This window comes from Nerophis lumbriciformis, linkage group LG20, assembly GCF_033978685.3.
Source record: "Nerophis lumbriciformis linkage group LG20, RoL_Nlum_v2.1, whole genome shotgun sequence".
Lineage (NCBI taxonomy): Eukaryota > Metazoa > Chordata > Actinopteri > Syngnathiformes > Syngnathidae > Nerophis > Nerophis lumbriciformis.
In genome coordinates this window covers 29,387,590-29,408,957 of record NC_084567.2, presented here as the reverse complement: position 1 = coordinate 29,408,957, position 21,368 = coordinate 29,387,590, and the positions used below count along the sequence as shown (strand labels likewise).

General features: G+C 39.7%; 1 protein-coding gene across 4 annotated transcripts in view; it reads left to right on the top strand.

Moving 5' to 3' along the window:
- The window catches only part of cacna1bb (calcium channel, voltage-dependent, N type, alpha 1B subunit, b), a 439,095-nt gene that overhangs the window by 12,012 nt on the left and 405,715 nt on the right, over positions 1-21,368 (top strand). For all 4 annotated transcript variants that reach the window (XM_061980760.2, XM_061980758.2, XM_061980759.2 and 1 more), the window contains exons 2-3: positions 34-139; positions 14,350-14,489. In XM_061980760.2, coding sequence (XP_061836744.2) covers positions 34-139; positions 14,350-14,489 — 246 coding nt within the window. The remainder of the gene's footprint in view (positions 1-33; positions 140-14,349; positions 14,490-21,368) is intronic.

The following is a 21,368-nucleotide window of genomic DNA, read 5'->3' as shown; positions in this document are numbered from 1 at the left end:
GTAATGAAATGGACTGCTCCTTAACCTCCACACTCCATTTGAATACATGATCCTGGCAACTATCATCGCTAACTGCATCGTTTTGGCCTTGGAGCAACATCTGCCTGCCAGTGACAAGACGCCCATGTCGGAGCGCTTGGTGAGTAAGATGTTTTTTTGTTGACCTGCATATACACTATCATACATACTGTCGGTGTTTCACACGACTAGGGTTGCAAAAGTATTGATTATTCGATCCCAAGTCGATACCAACACAGAAAAAATACAAACTCCAAAATCAGTGAAGTTGGCACGTTGTGTAAATGGTAAATAAAAACAGATTACAATGATTTGCAAATACTTTTCAACCTATATTCAATTGAATAGACTGCAAAGACAAGATACTTAACGTTCGAACTGGAAAACTTTGTTATTTTTCGCAAATATTAGCTCATTTGGAATTTGATGCCTGCAACATGTTTCAAAAAAGCTGGCACAAGTGGCAAAAAACACTGATAAAGTTGAGGAATGCTCATCAAACACTTATTTGGAACATCCCACAGATGAACAGGCTAATTGGGAACACATGGGTGCCATGATTGGGTATAAAAGCAGCTTCCATGACCTATTGCAAGGAATTTAGGGATTTCACCATCTACGGTCCGTAATATCATCAAAAAGGTTCAGAGAATCTGGAGAAATCACTGCATGTACAACAAACCCGTGACCTTTAATCCCGCAGGCGGTACTGCATTAAAAATCGACATCAGAGTATAAAGGATATCACCACATGGGCACAGGAACACTTATTTAGAACATCCCACGGATGAGCAGGCTAATTGGGAACAGGTGGGTGCCATGATTGAGTATAAAAGCCGCTTCCATGAAATGCTCAGTCATTCACAAACAAGGATGGGGCGAGGGTCACCACTTTGTGAACAAATGCGTCAGCAAATCGTCCAACAGTTTAAGAACAACATTTCTCAACGAGCTATTGCAAGGAATTTAGGGATTTCACCATCTACGGTCTGTAATATCATCAAAAGGTTCAGAGAATCTGGAGAAATCACTGCACGTAAGCGTTGATATTACGGACCTTCGATCCCTCAGGCGGGACTGCATCAAAAAGGCGACATCAGTGTGTAAAGGATATCACCACATGGGCTCAGGAACACTTCAGAAAACCACTGTCAGTAACTACAGTTCGTCGCTACATCTGTAAGTGCAAGTTAAAACTCTACTATGCAAAGCGAAAGCCATTTATCAACAACACCCAGAAATGCAGCCGGCTTTGCTGGGCCCGAGCTCATCTAAGATGGACTGATGCAAGGTGGAAAAGTGTTCTGTGGTCTGAGGAGTCCACATTTCAAATTGATTTTGGAAACTGTGGACGTCGTGTCCTACGTAACAAAGAGGAAAAGAACCATCCGGATTGTTCTAGGCGCAAAGTTCAAAAGCCAGCATCTGTGATGGTATGGGGGTGTATTAGTGCCCAAGAGATGGGTAACTTACACATCTGTGAAGGCACCATTAATGCTAAAAGGTACATACAGGTTTTGGAGCAACGTATGTTCCATCTGGTTTGGCAGAAATGATCTGTGATGCATTTTAGCCACTTTGTCGCTATATTTAGCAAGTAGTATTTACAAAGATGAGTTGTATCTTGTGTCATGGCATTTATTCGCTAATCAAATACAAGCGAAACCAGAGTATCACCCCGAATTTCCACTGAATGCGGAATGGTCGCGGACCGACACACGCACTCTTTCCGTTTTTATTCAAGTCAATGTGTTAATTTCCATTCCAGTTCTAAATATACGCGGAACATGTATTTTTCCAAATGCCTCAACAAATCTGTTCATTTCAGCTTAAGTCTGCTAGTGTTAGACGGGAAGTAATGCTTAAACACAAAATATAGTATCCGGTTTACACTGTCTTCAAGGCGGATCGTATTTTACACTTGGATAGGCGGCGACTAGGGATGATACTCGAAACCGATTTTCCGGGTTGTTCGATAAGAAAAGAACTGAGTCCTCGGACTCGAATCCCTTTTTGAGAACCGGTACCCGTTATCGAGACCACTATAGTAAAGAAAAAGAGTTGGTTCTTTATTCGAATCCCTGGGGACGAATCCCGTCCCGACCAGAAATGCTTCGTGGGACATCACAAGAAATGACGTCACGTAGCTCAGTCATTAGGCGCAGATAGCAAAAGCAGGAAAAAAATGGACCGGAAAAAGCGCTCCAAGGTGTAATAAAGTTCAAAACAAAAGGTATAATCCAATGAATAACTTTACTGAGAGATTTGAGCAGGGTACAAACACATGACGAACACTTTTATGACCAACCGGAAACATAGCAACCAGGCTAGCAACGCACCTCCTTTACGGCAGCTGTCGCAACGTTCTTAAAGCAACTGCAGCACATACAAGCATCTCCCTTTTTTACCTTTTGTTTTTCTTTCCTTGTAAACAAAACAAAATCACACTGTATTTGTGTTGTCTGTCTAATTATAAATAATGCAGATGAGGCATGTTGGCTGAGTTCTTGACGTTTACTTTCACAGCGTGCTCATAACCTCATTCTTAGCTGCCGGGTGACGACATGCAACAACACTTTTCGGGGCTACCGCGCATGCTCGTCACTCCCGTTGCATGCTGGGTAGTGTAGTTGATATATTCCCTGGCTCATAACATCACATCTTTCCCCCTATAAAGAAATAATGTTAACTCAATAAAGTGTATTTCTTTTTTTAGCTTTAAAGGGGAACATTATCACCAGACCTATGTAAGCGTCAATATATACCTTGATGTTGCAGAAAAAAGACCATATATTTTTTTAACCGATTTCCGAACTCTAAATGGGTGAATTTTGGCGAATTAAACGCCTTTCTAATATTCGCTCTCGGAGCGATGACGTCACAATGTGACGTCGCATCGGGAAGCAATCCGCCATTTTCTCAAACACCGAGTCAAATCAGCTCTGTTATTTTCCGTTTTTTCGACTGTTTTCCGTACCTTGGAGACATCATGCCTCGTCGGTGTGTTGTCGGAGGGTGTAACAACACGAACAGGAACGGATTCAAGTTGCACCAGTGGCCTAAAGATGCGAAAGTGGCAAGAAATTGGACGTTTGTTCCGCACACTTTACCGACGAAAGCTATGCTACGACAGAGATGGCAAGAATGTGTGGATATCCTGCGACACTCAAAGCAGATGCATTTCCAACGATAAAGTCAAAGAAATCTGCCGCCAGACCCCCATTGAATCTGCCGGAGTGTGTGAGCAATTCAGGGACAAAGAACCTCGGTAGCACGGCAAGCAATGGCGGCAGTTTGTTCCCGCAGACGAGCGAGCTAAACCCCCTGGATGTCTTGGCTCACACTGTCCCGAAGATGATCAAGAGAAGAATATCGACCCTAGCTTCCCTGGCCTGCTGACATGAGGGTATGTCTACAAAATATATTAATTGATGAAAATTGGGCTGTCTGCACTCTCAAAGTGCATGTTGTTGCCAAATGTATTTCATATGCTGTAAACCTAGTTCATAGTTGTTAGTTTCCTTTAATGCCAAACAAACACATACCAATCGTTGGTTAGAAGGCGATCGCCGAATTCGTCCTCGCTTTCTCCCGTGTCGCTGGCTGTCGTGTCGTTTTCGTCGGTTTCGCTTGCATACGGTTCAAACCGATATGGCTCAATAGCTTCAGTTTCTTCTTCAATTTCATTTTCGCTACCTGCCTCCACACTACAACCATCCGTTTCAATACATGCGTAATCTGTTGAATCGCTTAAGCCGCTGAAATCCGAGTCTGAATCCGAGCTAATGTCGCTATAGCTTGCTGTTCTTTCCGCCATGTTTGTTTGTGTTGGCTTCACTATGTGACGTCACAGGAAAATGAACGGGTGGTTAAAATCAAGCACTTTGAAGCTTTTTTTAGGGATATTGTGCGATGGGTAAAATTTTGAAAAAATCTTCGAAAAATATAATAAGCCACTAGGAACTGATTTTTAATGGTTTTAACAATTCTGAAATTGTGATAATGTTCTCCTTTAACTTTTCATTTTTTTAGCATTGTAACCACATTTGCAAACAGCTTTTCTCTTCAGAGAATTTTCTTTCATTAAAGAAATAAAGTGCAAAAATGTCAAAGCATCATAACAAACAGTTATGTCAAATAGCAGCAGAAGTGCACTTTTTGGAGAGCTGTATTATTTTCAGTTTTGTGTCCAAGGGACTGATTTTATTTAACACTATATTATTATTTATACACCTATAGTGATCACAGAGACAGGTTGTTTTTGTGTTACTGTATATATTTGTTTTTCTGAAAAATCCCACTTAATATACTTTGGGTAACAACAGTCAATATTTATTTATTTTATTCTATTTTTTTAGGTGGGTAACAGTCAATATTTATTTATTTATTAGATTTAATTTTTTTCTTATATAATAAAAGTGAGATTTTGTTAAACCAAATATTGTTTTGTTTTTTCCATATACAACAACCTATCTGGACTCGATAAGAGAATCGATAAGAGGATTCGATAATAGGCTCCAACTCGATAATTTCTTATCAAACATCATCCCTAGCGGCGACGGACATGAAGTCAACTCGTCAAAGGTTTTCAGACATGATTTCATCCTGTTGACACAAATGGATGAGGACATGTTGACTATGGAGGTTCAGAATTAAAGAATAATTTACAAGCACGTCTCGGCCGGCTAAATGAGGTTATGGGGGCTTTTGTCAAATATCACCTGATCCGGAGACCGGGAAAGCAGAGGACTGATTGTGTGACACACTCGCCGGGGATGATGTCACTCTTGTATTGTTGCTTGCTGCAAAAAAATAAAGTGGCAGGACTGAGTTTATTCCCTTCCGCTTCTCTGGAAGGACAGAATAAACGTTTTGTGGTCCGCTTTATTCCTACCTCCCTTATCATGCGCTATTCCGCCGTTCCGCATTCAGTGGACATTCGGGGTCACAGCATAGATCCGCCACCACAAGACCATTGAGTGTGCATTACCGCAGTGTGCAGAAACCCTCCATAAGCGTGCAACCCAACCTTTCTTTCTGAGTGCTAAGAAAACACATCTTAGAGACACTCTTCTGTCTTTTTGCAACACTTTGCTGCTTTACATATTTCACCACAAAGGCAAAGTTTGGTGTAGGGCCTCCTTGTCCCTCAAAGTCATGCATGCTTGTAAGCGTTAGTGTAAGTTTGAAGTGAGCGTAATCCACATGGCAATATTAATCCACTCAAAAAAGTGAAAAATGTACATAATGACTGGGTCTTTTTATTTATATAACACACACACAAATACATGTACATCGGTAGCGGTCTACACTAAGTGGCTTCCGGTCTGTCTCTCGTGTGCAACATAAACATAAATAACAATTCCTGCAAAATGCACACCCACCTAACATGCAATTGGTGTGTTGATTTAAAATATATATTTGATATGACATATCATGGAGAGATGTCCGATAATATCGGCCGATAAATGTTTTAAAATGTAATATCGGAAATTATCGGTATCGGTTTCAACCTCCCGATTTACCCGGGAGACTCCCGAATTTCAGTGCCCCTCCCGAAAATCTCCCGGGGCAACCATTCTCCCGATTTCCACCCGGACAACATTATTGGGGGCGTGACTTAAAGGCACTGCCTTTAGCGTCCTCTACAACCTGTCGTCATGTCCGCTTTTCCTCCATACAAACAGCGTGCCGGCCCAGTCACGGAATGTATGCGGCTTTAACACACACACAATTGAATGCAACGCCATACAGGTCAAACTGAGGATGGCCGTATAAACAACTTTAACACTGTTACAAATATGCGCCACACTGTGAACCCACACCAAACAATAATGACAAACACATTTCGGGAGAACATCCGCACCGTAACACAACATAAACACAACAGAACAAATACCCAGAACCCCTTGCAGCACTAACTCTTCCGGGACGCTACAATATACACCCCCCGCCTCCCCTACCCACCACCCCCCACACCTCAACCCCGCCCGCTCCCAACCCCGCCCACCTCAACCTCCTCATGCTCTCTCAGGGAGAGCAAGTCCCAAATTCCAAGCTGCTGTTTTGAGGCATGTTAAAACAAATTATGCACTTTGTGACTTCAATAATAAATATGGCAGTGCCATGTTGGCATTTTTTGTCCATAACTTGAATTGATTTATTTTTGAAAACCTTGTTACATTGTTTAATGCATCCAGCGGGGCATCACAACAAAATCAGGCATAATAATGTGTTAATTCCACGACTGTATATATCGTTATCGGTTGATATCGTTATCGGTAATTAAGAGTTGGACAATATCTGAATATCGGATATCGGCGAAAAAGCCATTATCGGACATCTCTAATAAATACTAATCATACTTCATTATTTACTTTATTACTATTATTTTATATATCATTATAGGGACAAGCAGTAGAAAAATGGATGGATGGATATACTGAGTGTAATTGTAATGACATAACAACTGTATTGCACCTTGCACTGCAGACATAGTTGACTTATTTAATACTTCCCTGCTGTGAGATGTTACCTGATGTTGCTGGTGTACAACCTCATATGACATTAAAAAGCCTAATTAAAAAAACGTTTTTTTGTCTACACTTTTATTTACACAAATTACATATTGTGCCGATAAGAGTACCGATTAATTATCGGTGTCGACTAAAATCCTATATACATATATATGCATCTATATACATCGTTACTTTTGAATAATAAGTACTGTGTAAAATAATACAAAAGTGGTTCTTAACCTTGTTGGAGGTACCAAACCCAACCGGTCTCATATGCACATTCACCGAACCCTTCTTTAGTGAAAAATAATTATTATTTTTTTCTTTCAAATCCAAGACAAATTTATGTTTTGTTTTTTTACTGGTGCAGAAAATTAATCGTGCATGAACATCACCTTGTTCAAAGAACAAAACCAACACAGTGCATGAACTCAGAACAAATGACACACCTGCAAATCAGTGTGACTTCTGCTGTTGCCTTTCAGAGACCAGTTTAGATATGCGTGGCTTCACCTTCTGTCATGTCATTTTCACAGCAAAGTCTGTTCCTTTTCTTCGTTTTTATGTCCAGCACCCTCAAAAAGGATTGCTCGCAAAGACTGGGGGTATCCATAATCCGCCGATAGGGAGAAATTGTTATTTACACAATGAGTCGGGTGTGACCTCCGCGGCGGAGGCTCCGCCGAACCCCTGAGGCCGACTCACCGAACCCCTAGGGTTCGATCGAACCCAGGTTAAGAACCACTGCAATAGAATGTAGTACAAACAAGTACAGTAGTTTCATGAGCTAATGTAATAATCATGTACAACATTTACCTGGTAGAGTTGACTTTTACAGTATCTTCTTCTACATGCTTCGCTGTCAAAAACACCATCAACAGCTTTTGATACATGTCGGCCTTTGACTGTAGATATTATGTTAAAGGGGAACATTATCACAACTTCAGAAGGGTTAAAACCATTAAAAATCAGTTCCCAGTGGCTTATTTTATTTTTCGAAGTTTTTTTCAAAGTTTTACCCATCACGCAATATCCCTAAAAAAAAGCTTCAAAGTGCCTGATTTTAACCATCGTTATAAACACCCGTCCATTTTCCTGTGACGTCACATAGTGAAGCCAACACAAACAAACATGGCGCATAGAACAGCAAGCTATAGCGACATTAGCTCGGATTCAGACTCGGATTTCAGCGGCTTAAGCGATTCAACAGATTACGCATGTATTGAATCGGATAGTTGTAGTGTGGAGGCAGGTAGCGAAAACGAAATTGAAGAAGAAACTGAAGCTATTGAGCCATATCGGTTTGAACCGTATGCAAGCGAAACCGACGAAAACGACACGACAGCCAGCGACACGGGAGAAAGCGAGGACGAATTCGGCGATCGCCTTCTAACCAACGATTGGTATGTGTTTGTTTAGCATTAAAGGAAACTAACAACTATGAACTAGGTTTACAGCATATGAAATACATTTGGCAACAACATGCACTTTGAGAGTGCAGACAGCCCAGTTTTCATCAATTAATATATTCTGTAGACATACCCTCATCCGCGCTCTTTTCCTGAAAGCTGATCTGTCCAGTTTTGGAGTTGATGTCAGCAGGCCAGGGAAGCTAGGGTCGATATTCTTCTCTTGACCATCTTCGGTGACATAAGGGACGGCGTGAGCCAGGACATCCAGGGGGTTTAGCTCGCTCGTCTGCGGGAACAAACTGCCGCCATTGCTTGCCGTGCTACCGAGGTCCTTTGTCCCTGAATTGCTCACACACTCCGGCAGATTTAATGGGGGTCTGGCGGCAGATTTCTTTGACTTTATCGTTGGAAATGCATCTGCTTTGAGTGTCGCAGGATATCCACACATTCTTGCTATCTCTGTCGTAGCATAGCTTTCGTCGGTAAAGTGTGCGGAACAAACGTCCAATTTCTTGCCACTTTCGCATCTTTGGGCCACTGGTGCAACTTGAATCCGTCCCTGTTCGTGTTGTTACACCCTCCGACAACACACCGACGAGGCATGATGTCTCCAAGGTACGGAAAACAGTCGAAAAAACGGAAAATAACAGAGCTGATTTGACTCAGTGTTTGAGAAAATGGCGGATTGCTCCGAGAGCGAATAATAGAAAGGCGTTTAATTCGCCAAAATTCACCCATTTAGAGTTCGGAAATCGTTTGAAAAAATATATGATCTTTTTTCTGCAACATCAAGGTATATATTGACGCTTACATAGGTCTATTGATAATGTTCCCCTTTAACATCCTTGGCGTTACAGACTTCAATGTGGTGCATACTGGCAGTGCTATGCTCTAACTGCTTCACCAATTCAGTCAGCTACACGCTCTGTCATGTTTTTGATGATTTATTTCTTTAATTCAATGGATATCATACCCTTTTTTTTTAAGCCGAATGTTTCGGTCAGATCTTACGGGGGTTCAATGTGACATTTCGCCTCGCCAACTAATGGTGGGGATGCTTGTGATCTAAATCTAAGCTCGCAATTTATCCCACCTGTGTACCACTGTACAATGTAATAAACAAAACAACAAAGATATTTAAAAAAAACATACAAGCTGAGAAATGGCAATTTCACCATGCTCGTATCGAGCCAATACAGATGCTACCCTTGATATTGACATTATTGATCAAGCTTTCTTCATGATTTAGTAACCATTGTCCAACATAGAATGACATATCTATTATCACACAGTGCTTCAGTGTGGGCAGACGCTGCTTCGGAAAAGGTCACGTTTCTCTAAGGCGCTCCTCCATCCAGCCTGTCACGCTGCCTGCATGTGATTATTTGCTGTATGTCGGAGGCTGTGGGAGGTTGCAGGCAACGGGGGGGCCGTGTCTGTCAGCTTGAAGTTAGCTGGGAGCAAGTGAGGAAAACCAAAGGGGGTGGAAGAAGGCTTGTCTGTTCCAGCCCCGTGCAACGCCTGCAGGCAAGCTTGTACATTGCAACCCTTGAGTGTCATGGAGTCACACCTCTTAACAAAGACACGTTCACCTCAAGGCACCTTTACTTCCAATACGGAAGAGTGTCCACACTTTTAAGTGTCAGCTCATATTACTATAGTGATGGCAAATATATCCATGTAGTGTTTAATATATTGGAAGAAAAAACACGCATCATTGTATTATCTAAAATATGTAATGTACAAAACCCCAAACCAATGTTGTGTAATTCGTAAATAAAAACAGAATACAATGATTTGCAAATCCTTTTCAACTTATATTCAATTAAATAGGCAGACTTAGACTTCCTTTTTATTGTCATTCAAATTTGAACTTTACAGTACAGATAAGAACGACATTTCGTTGCATTAGCTCATGGTAGTGCAGGATAAAAAAGCAATAAGGTGAGGATATAAATAAATAAATAGGTTACCGTACAGATAAATATATTGCACTTTTTCATATGCATCCAGGTTTATGGATGTATGTTATATTGTCTTTATATTCCAGCGAGTTAATCCATTTTTGGGGGGAATTGAGGGGATTTTTATGATGCGTTCAAGAGTCTTACGGCCTGAGGGAAGAATAGACTGCAAAGACAATATATTTATTGTTCGAACTGAGAAACGTAATTTTTTTTTTTTGCAAATAATCATTAACTTAGAGTTTAATGGCAGGGACACATTGCAAAAAAGTTGGCACAGGGGCATTTTTACCACCGTGGTCTTTCCTTTTAACAACACTCAGTAAACGTTTGGGAACTGAGGAGACCAATTTTTGAAGCTTTTCAGGTGGAATTCTTTCCCATTCTTGCTTGATGTACAGCTTAAGTTGTTCAACAGTCCAGGGGTCTCCGTTGTGGTATTTTAGGCTTCATAATGTACCCCGCACTCTTTTACTGTGAAGCCACGCTGTTGTAACACGTGGCTTGGCAATGTCTGGCTGAAATAAGCAGGGGCGTCCATGACAATGTTGCTTGGATGGCAATATATGTTGCTCCAAAACCTGTATGTACCTTTCAGCATTAATGGCGCCTTCACAGATGTGTAAGTTACCCATGCCTTGGGCACTAACACACCCCCATACCATCACAGATGCTGGCTTTTGAACTTTGCGCCGATAACAATCCGGATGGTTCATTTCCTCTTTGTTCCGGAGAACACAACGTCCACAGTTTCCAAAAACAATTTGAAATGTGGACTCGTCAGAACACAGAACACTTTTACACTTTGCATCAGTCCATCATAGATGAGCTCGGGCCTTAGATTAGTTTTGAATGATACCACAAAGTAGTTACAGGATCATACATTGGTCACATTCAAAGTCCTCATGTGTCCAGGGACATATTTCCTGAGTTTATAAACATAATATAAATGTTTTAAAAATGAAAGAAGATGTTGTGATGGACCGGTACTTTTTCAGAGGCGGTATAGTACCAAATATGATTCATTAGTATCACAGTACTATACTATACCATACCGGCATACCGTACAACCCTAATACAGTAATAGTAGAAAATAAGACGTATACTGTACTGAATTTAGTAGCAATACTGTCATGTAGTTAATGATCAACAATAATAGTAGTAGTACTACACGGCAAAAAGTCAGTGTTCAAAAACAAGAAAAAAAAATACAAAAATGAGGGGTATTTTACTTGAACTAAGCAAAATTATCTGCCAATAGAACAAGAAAATTTGGCTTGTCAAAACTTTCCAAAACAAGTAAAAAAATTAGCTAACCTTAATGAACCCAAAAATACCTTAAAATAAGTATATTCTCACTAATAACAAGTGCTCTTTTCTTGATAGAAAAAAAATATGAGACCTTTTTTCTCAATATATTGAAAAATTTTCTTAAATTAAGCAAATGCTAGTGCCATTATTTTGACATAATGATATGCGCTCGACATTACATTTCTTGAAACCAGCAAACTTATACTAAAATCTAGTTTATTTTTCTTATTGGAAAGGCAACAAGGCAACCGCTTGTTACTTTCGTGGTCTACTAGCCGCTCAGGCAAATCATATTGTCTAAAAATGCATTTTCCCATCCATAACATGACATCATTGCGCCAAGTGCTTGCTCTTTCAATCAATTAGTCCGAGAGGAATATATATATATATATATATATATATATATATATATATATATATATATATATGTATGTATATATATATATATATATATATATATATATATATATATATATATACATATACATATATACGGTATCGAGCACTATTTTTTGGATAATCTAATTAAGACATATATATATATATATATATATATATATATATATATATATATATATATATATATATATATATATATATATATATATATATATATATATGTCTTAATTAGATTATCCAAAAAAATAGTGCTCGATACCGTGGTAGAGCGCAATATATGTATGTGTGGGAAAAAAATCACAAGACTACTTCATCTCTACAGGCCTGTTTCATGAGGGGTTCCCTCAATCATCAGGAGATTTGAATAGAAGCATTCACATACCATGGTTTATATAGGGCACAGAACGGGTAGGTACAGGCAGGCGTAGGGGCGTGGTGATTGGCTCATGCGTCTGTGACGGCATGCTGATACAATTTCGCTGCGCTTGTATACTAATACTACAGAACTCAGCAAGCACATTTGGAACCTCAAAGACAATAATGTTGAATATTCAATAACATGGCAAATTCTTGCATTCAGCACACCTTACAACAGTGGTAATAAAAGATGCAACCTATGCTTAAAAGAGAAACTGTTTATTATATACCACCCAGACCTGTCATCCCTCAACAAGCGCAGCGAAATTGTATCAGCATGCCGTCACAGACGGAAACACCTCCTAGGTAACACATGAGCCAATCACCACGCCCATACGCCTGCCTGTACCTACCCGTTCTGTGCCCTATATAAACCATGGTATGTGAATGCTTCTATTAAAATCTCCTGATGATTGAGGGAACCCCTCATGAAACAGGCCTGTAGAGATGAAGTAGTCTTGTGATTTTTTTCCCACACATGCATATATATATATATATATATATATATATATATATATATATATATATATATATATATATATATATATATATATTACAGCCCGGCCCCCAGCCACATTTTTTTTTAATTATAATTTTTTTTTAATTTACCTGAATGTGCATGAACTATTTCTGTTCAAAATAGTTTGAAATGTCACATGTTAAATGTTTAAATATAAACTGTCCGTTTACTGTACTGTACCAACTGTACTACTATATGAGTACGTATTTTCTCTTGTTTCATTAAAAATAAAACCGCAAAGTCCATTTGGCTATCATCTGTTTTAATTATGAGACACAATTGTGTCAAAGTCATGATTTTTTTATTTCACGCTTGAAATAAGAAATTATTACTTTGAAAAAGCGGTTTTATACTTGTGAGTGTTGATGACGCAGCTTTGCAACAGTTGATATTCTAGTTTCAAGCATGTTTTACTCAATATAGGTCATCAAATCTCAGCAACAAGCTGTAATATCTTACTGAGATCATTTAGGACCAAAACACTTAAAACAAGTAAAACACTCTAACATAAAATTTGCTTAGTGAGAAGTATTATCTTATCAGACAGAAAATAAGCAAATATCACCCTTATTTGAGATATTTAATCTTACTTAGATTTCAGTTTTTGTAGTGTAGTAGTTCATTTAGCCATTTTTTCTTCATTTAAGCCAGAAATATGTAGAATATGCTTAACAAAACCCTAAACGAAGTGAAGCCACAAACTTTGAAGCGGAATTGGGCATTGTTTTAAGTTCAAACAATCTTTGATTACTTGACTTAGTTACTAGTAGATAGATAGATAGATAGATAGTACTTTATTGATTCCTTCAGGAGAGTTCCCTCAGGAAAATTAAAATTGTGTCATGTCTGTGTGATCATGTTTTGTTTTAGTCATGTTCGGTTTTGTTTTTGGACTTTTTGTGCACTTTTGTTTGTTTTGTCACCATAGCAACCATTAGTTTTCACCTGTCACGTCACGCACCTGTTTCACGTTTTGAGTCACGCACCTGTTTTCACTCATCATGTCTGTAGTATTTAAGTTCATTGTTTTCAGTTTGTCTTTCTGGCGACATCCCGCATTTATGCTCTTCGCATTCCTGACACTTGTTATTCATGCTTCATGCCATGCCACAGTAAGTGTTTATTAGTTTTACGTCCATAGTTTTGCCTTTGTCCTAGTTTTTGTTTCATTAGCCAAGTTTTTGTACTTCCGCCCTTGTGCGCGCCTTTTGTTTGCTTCCTTTTTTTTGCTTCCTTTTTTTTGTAGTTTGTTAGTGTTTTAAATAAATATGTATTTACCTTCACGCCATGACCAGTCCAGCTTTACTTGCATCTCGGTAAAACAAACACACCATAGTCCTCGTCCTGACAAGTTGAGATCGAATTTAAAAAGTAAAAAGTAAATAATGGGGGAATAAATGGAAACAAAATAGAAAAATATTACAATAGAACAAAAATAAAAAGCAACAATGAGAATAAAAATATAACAGTAAAATAAGAATATAACAAGAGAAACTAGGCAGTAGTGACCATGTTATGAAAAATGATTGCACTGTTATTGTTTTGCATCCCCTGTCATCCTAGTACCCCCCCTCCCTCCCAGAGAGTAGTACTGGCAAAGTACAGCAGTACTATGACATCATGCACATAAGGTCTGTCAAATACTAGATTGTGTTGCTAGTGGCTTCCTTCCAAGAACAGGACTTCATCTTTTTTTTTTTTTTTTTTTTACTCCATGTTACTTGTCTTTCTTTCACTTTATGCTTCATTAACTGCTCTTTTACTCTGGTCCTCCCCTACACCCCTCGCAGGACGACACAGAGCCCTACTTTATCGGAATATTCTGTTTTGAGGCCGCCATTAAGATCATCGCCCTGGGCTTTGCGTTCCACAAAGGCTCCTACCTCCGCAATGGATGGAACGTAATGGACTTTGTGGTCGTTCTCACCGGGTAAGTCGTTTGCCCGCCGGGCGTCAGCTGTGGAAGGAATCAGAAGTGTGTGTTTGTGTGTGTGTGTGTGCCATCACTTTCCTGACATTCAACAAGTAACAACAGCATGTGAAATACAGTACACACAACATACCCATTGCTTTAATGCCAGCATGTACAAATACATATGGAATGTTTTCAGACTAATTCTTGGACAGATGAAGTCGTTTTTTTCCCCCTTTTTGAGTGGCCATTATGCTCCGATAAGAGCTGCTTTGTGGGAAGCTCTCAGACTTGGGAATCTTTGGAGACTTGTGATGGTTAGTGCTTCCTGTGATCGGAAAGAAGTGATGACAAGGTTCTGATAAAGGAGTCGTCACGTCAATAGTTCGCGGTAACTACCAGCGGTTACGTTTTGCCTCCGCAGGAGAATGTTGTCGTACACTGGCGACAATTAGAGATGAAAGATGAAGAACAGAGAGGAGGCTCTAAAACTGGCTGCTCTGAACAGGGTTGTTTGGAGGCTGTTTTAGTGTGTGGAATTTCTTCATCCTTAGGGTATTTTTTTTGACTGAATTATGTTACACACAAGTAGAGTAGCCAACAAATATAGTCAAGTCAGAGTAAGGCTGGGCGATATATCGATATACCGTATTTTTCGGAGTATAAGTTGCTCCGGAGTATAAGTCGCACCGGCCGAAAATGCATAATAAAGAAGGAAAAAAACATATATAAGTCGCACTGGAGTATAAGTCGCATTTTTTGGGGAAATTTATTTGATAAAACCCAACACCAAGAATAGACATTTGAAAGGCAATTTGTTGCTGTGTGTAATGTTACAGTGGCAATTAAAAAACAACAACAACTTGGTTTTTAATGAATACTTAGGCCTACTACGCTACTGTATATTAATGTTGGTGCTGAGAGAACGAAGAAAGTTGTTTGATAAAGAAGTTGAGAAACACTATTAAATGCAAGAGTGGCAAAGTACGACGATGGCGTCTGCGTGGTTTTCCCCTTTCCTTTTTTCCCCCACTCATTGCTGTCTTCGCCAACAAGCGTGTATCGGGTGGTATTATAGAATGTTGCAGCGAGGCGATGAACAAATGACTCAACGAGATGAAATTGATGGTTTTAAGGTAATAATAACAATTATAGTAATACAAATAATAATAGCAACCCAGTCAGACTCGCCTGGTTACTGTTTAGTTTCAGGCATTGCTGCAATTAGCAGGCTGCTCTCTGAAACATAAACAAAAAGCAGCATCTTAGCGAGCCTCCTTTTCCAAACATGCAACTGACAATTCCTGCAAATGATTATGCATGTATCTCTTTTTCACGCATAAACTTGCAACATGCGCTCTCATGTCTGTCAACGTTGGCACGATAAGTTTTCTCCTTCTCTATCAAACGCAGACAAACGTTGAGTCTCCACACACCGTTGCTGACACAGCTGGATACAATGAACGATTATATTGTGTCTTTCTTTGGTTGCCTGGCAACCGCAGTAGATAATGTACATCAGCGTGATCACTGCTTTGTGTGTGTGTGTGTGTGTGTGTGAGACACTGCCTTCTGCTGGCTTGACACAGTCCTGTGGGATGGGGTGTTGTGGGTCAAAGGTATCTAAGCGAGCCCACGTCAAAGTGAAATTAGTCACATGACCACGTCTAGAGGCCTTCTTTATTGCGAGCTCTGATCCTGTAAGCTTTGATGTGGAAAAAAAAAAGTCCTTTATTAATGCCATAATGTGATGTTCAGTGTCACTACAGTGTGTAGAAATTGGAGCTCAAGAGCAAACACAACATCTATAAATGAGAATGTCCATGAAGAGACTGTTGTAACACAATGATTCAAATTCATGTGTTGTGATGACATCGCCATTTCCCAATGAGTAGTCAGTCAACTCAGTTTCATGGCAGTGATTGATTACCTCATGTCTTGATTAGAGATGTCCGATAATGGCTTTTTTGCCGATATCCGATATTCCGATATTGTCCAACTCTTAATTACAGATTCCGATACCAACCGATACCGATATATACAGTCGTGGAATTAACACATTATTATGCCTAATTTTGTTGTGATGCCCCGCTGGATGCATTAAACAATGTAACAAGGTTTTCCAAAATAAATCAACTCAAGTTATGGAAAAAAAATGCCAACGTGGCACTGCCATATTTATTATTGAAGTCACAAAGTGCATTCTTTTTTTTAAAAACATGCCTCAAAACAGCAGCTTGGAATTTGGGATATGTTCTGCCTGAGAGAGCATGAGGAGGTTGAGGTGGGCAGGGTTGAGGTGGGGTTGGCGGGGGGTGTATATTGTAGCGTGCTGCAAGGGGTTCTGGGTATTTGTTCTGTTGTGTTTATGGTGTGTTACGGTGCGGATGTTCTCCCGAAATGTGTTTGTCATTCTTGTTTGGTGTGGGTTCACAGTGCGGCGCCTATTGTACGGTATATCGGTACTAGTATAGTATCGCGGTACTAATGCATCAAAAACGGTACTATACTTTTGTTTGAAAAGTACCGGCTCCCGGGCATGACGACGCGTCTTTACGTCGTGACATTGTTGGTTTTTATGAGCAGATGAGCATGTTCGGCAGCGCACAATCACAGAGTACTTACAAACAGACACAGTGTGTAGATAGAAAAGGAAGAACGGACGCATTTTGAGAGAGGAGGCTCTTAAACTGGCTGCTCTGAACAGGGTTGTTTAGAGGCTGTTTTAGTGTGTGGAATTTCTTCATCCTTAGGGTATTTTTTTTTTACTGAATTATGTTACACACAAGTAGAGTAGCCAACAAATATACTCAAGTCAGAGTAAGGCTGGGCGATATATCGATATACCGTATTTTTCGGAGTATAAGTCGCTCCAGAGTATAAGACGCACCGGCCGAAAATGCATAATAATGAAGGGAAAAAACATATATAAGTCACACTGGAGTATAAGTCGCATTTTTTGGGGAAATGTATTTGATAAAACCCAACACCAAGAATAGACATTTGAAAGGCAATTTAAAATAAATAAAGAATAGTGAACAACAGGCTGAATAAGTGTACGTTATATGAGGCATAAATAACCAACTGAGAACGTGCCTGGTATGTTAACGTAACATATTATGGTAAGAGTCATTCAAATAACTATAACATATAGTTACATATATATACGTTTACCAAACAATCTGTCACTCCTAATCGCTAAATACCATGCAATCTTATACGTTTAGTCTCTTACGTGAATGAGCTAATTTGTTTAATAATTTCACACATAAGTCGCTCCTGAGTATAAGTCGCACCCCCAGCCAAACTGTGAAAAAAACTGCGACTTATAGTCCGAAAAATACGGTACATACCATTATTCTTGTGGTACTCACTGGGATAAATCTGGGACCTCGATGACTAAATTTGGTGCCATCTCACGTGTGCTACTCTGACAATAAAGTGCTTCAATCCTGGAATTCTCAAAAGCATATTTCAGCCTTAAGTGTTAGCTCCTGGGGATAGGTTGATTGGCAACACTAAATTGGCCCTAGTGTGTGAATGTGAGTGTGAATGTTGTCTGTCTATCTGTGTTGGCCCTGCGATGAGGTGGCGACTTGTCCAGGGTGTACCCCGCCTTCCGCCCGATTGTAGCTGAGATAGGCTCCAGCGCCCCCCGTGACCCCAAAAGGGAATAAGCGGTAGAAAATGGATGGATGGATGGATGTTAGCTCTCAAACAACACCATGTTTATGTTCGCCTTTTTGTTTTATGAAATGATTCTTGACATACGGCGGCCTCTCGCCTCTTCTCTTGTGTGTGACATTTTCCCATTTAAGTGCTGGTGCTGTGAATTGTATCCTATCTTCAAATTTGCCTTTGGTTGAGCTTTTAGCGGACGTTCTTCTGTTTACGTGGATATATAGCATGCGCTTACTGAGTGGCGTAGAGCAGTTATAGTTACCATGGCAACGCTGCACATGGGGTTGCAGGTTTTAAAAAGGTTAACGGCAGCGGAAAACAAACAACATGAATATGAACAAACACGGCTGTTATTTTCAAAAGCACTTTTCAGGGATACAACTCCTTGTTTATGTAAACAGTTGCACTGTTTTAGCATCCAATCAGTGCCTGTTGTGGTACTTGGGGATTTCTCTAATATTCACATTGTCTACATTGTTTAATTTCTAACGACAACGCCTTTGAGCACAATGCCAGCACTTAGTCTTTAGGCTAACGATGTTTGTACTGCGAGCTAAGCCTAATGATAGTGTCGCCGGAGGCAGTGGCAGACCTTTCATTTGTTCTGACCAGCCATTACGAGCCCCTAATAAAATAACAAATGAACTATTGAATAAAGGCCTAATCAATAGTATGCAGCACGAAACCAGCAATTTAAAATGCACGGATTTTTCTTCCTGAAACATTTGTCGCGTTTGTTTTTCTGGAAGTTGCTTAAGTATCGTATTTTCCGAACTATAAGGCACACTTAAAGGGGAACATTATCACATTTTCAGAAGGGTTAAAACCATTAAAAATCAGTTCCCAGTGGCTTGTTTTATTTTTCGAAGTTTTTTTCAAAATTTTACCCATCACGCAATATCCCTAAAAAAAGCTTCAAAGTGCCTGATTTTAACCATCGTTATAAACACCCGTCCATTTTCCTGTGACGTCACATAGTGATGCCAATACAAACAAACATGGCGGATAGAACAGCAAGATATAGCGACATTAGCTCGGATTCAGACTCGGATTTCAGCGGCTTAAGCGTTTCAACAGATTACGCATGTATTGAAACGGATGGTTGTAGTGTGGAGGCAGGTAGCGAAAACGAAATTGAAGAAGAAACTGAAGCTATTGAGCCATATCAGTTTGAACCGTATGCAAGCGAAACAGACAAAAACGACACGACAGCCAGCGACACGGGAGAAAGCGAGGACGAATTCGGCGATCACCTTCTAACCAACGATTGGTATGTGTTTGTTTGGCATTAAAGGTAACTAACAACTATGAACTAGGTTTGAGTTTGAGTTTGAGTTTGAGTTTATTTCGAACATGCAAGCATACAACATCACAATCTCCAGTTTCTCTTTTCAACATGTTCGAAAAGGAGTAGGAAGAAGCAGAGCTTATTTAATCCTACCCCTTTTCTTTTACATAACAGTTGCTAAAACTGTTGTTCACTTCCTGTTCTCAATTTATTCACAATATACTCCATAAGTAATCACAATAAAAATAAATAAATAAATAATAATTGGTGACGTAAGTTACATTTCATATGATGAAATAAGTAAGATTATTTTGAGAGTGAAGGAATGAAAGAATGGATGAATTAAATAAATTCAGAATGTTTATCATGGTTCTTCTTCTTTGTACTTTGTAAACACTTTAAGTTTGAAGAGTTTCTTGAAGTGGATCATATTAGTACATTGTTTGATTGCTTTGCTTAATCCATTCCATAATTTAATTCCACATACTGATATACTTACAGCATATGAAATACATTTGGCAACAACGTGCACTTTGAGAGTGCAGACAGCCCATTTCAGTCGCGCTAAGAACATATATTTTTCCACGATTTCAGCACTCAGGTTAACCATACCTAAATAGACACAAAATACTGCATTACACAAGACTACCCCATTGTACTCGAATGATTGAAAAAAATAAATGTTTTTAAGCTAAAGTATTGGTAAACACAGTTTATGTATAATAATTTACGTAAAACCGCGAGTAATGAATAAAGTTTTCATCAATTAATATATTCTGTAGACATACCCTCATCCGCTCTCTTTTCCTGAAAGCTGATCCATCCAGTTTTGGAGTTGATGTCAGCATCTGCTTTGAGTGTCGCAGGATATCCACACATTCTTGCCATCTCTGTCCTAGCATAGCTTTCGTCGGTAAAGTGTGCGGAACAAACGACTGACCATTTCGTCATTTCCCCACAGCCTCGTATTTTGAACAAATTTCGTCCAATTTCTTGCCACTTTCGCATCTTTGGGCCACTGGTGCAACTTGAATCCCTCCCTGTTCGTGTTGTTACACCCTCCGACAACACACCGACCAAAGTGAGAAAATGGCGGATTGCTTCCCGATGTGACGTCACGTTGTTCCGAGAGCGAATAATAGAAAGGCGTTTAATTCGCCAAAATTCACCCATTTAGAGTTCGGAAATCGGTTAAAAAAATATATGGTCTTTTTTCTGCAACATCAAGGTATATATTGACGCTTACATAGGTCTAATGATAATGTTCCCCTTTAAAATCTTTTTTTCCCTTCAAATCTCGACAGTGTGCCTTATAACCCAGTGCGCCTAATGTAAGGAATGAGTTTGGTTGAGCTTACCCACCTCAATGCTTTAATAGCATTGGACATGGTGAAAATGGTCTTAAGTTGAAGATGTCAAGTAAATCTGTCACTCCGTGTGATCTTGGCCAATTTTGCTGATCATGTTGATTTTGATCACCCCATATACAAGTAAATGAAGGTTCATTCTTAGTCAGCAGCCGTACATGTCACACTAAGGGTGGCCGTATAAACAACGCCAACACTGTCATAAACATGTGCCATATTGTGAAACCACACTGAACAACAATGACAATTACATTTCGGGAGAATACTTGCCCCACAACACAACATAAACACAACAGAACAAATACCCAGAATTCCCTGCAGTACCAACTCTTCCGGGACGATACACTATTTTATTTGGCGTATGCATACTTGCCAACCCTCCCGATTTTCCCGGGAGACTCACGAATTTCAGTGCCCCTCCCGAAAATCTCCCGGGGCAACCATTCCCGATTTCCAGAGTCGTGACGTGGGGTGGACCGCTCGCCTGTGCATCGGTTGGGGACATCTCTGCGCTGCTGACCCGTCTCCGCTCGGGATGGTTTCCTCCTGGCCCCACTATGG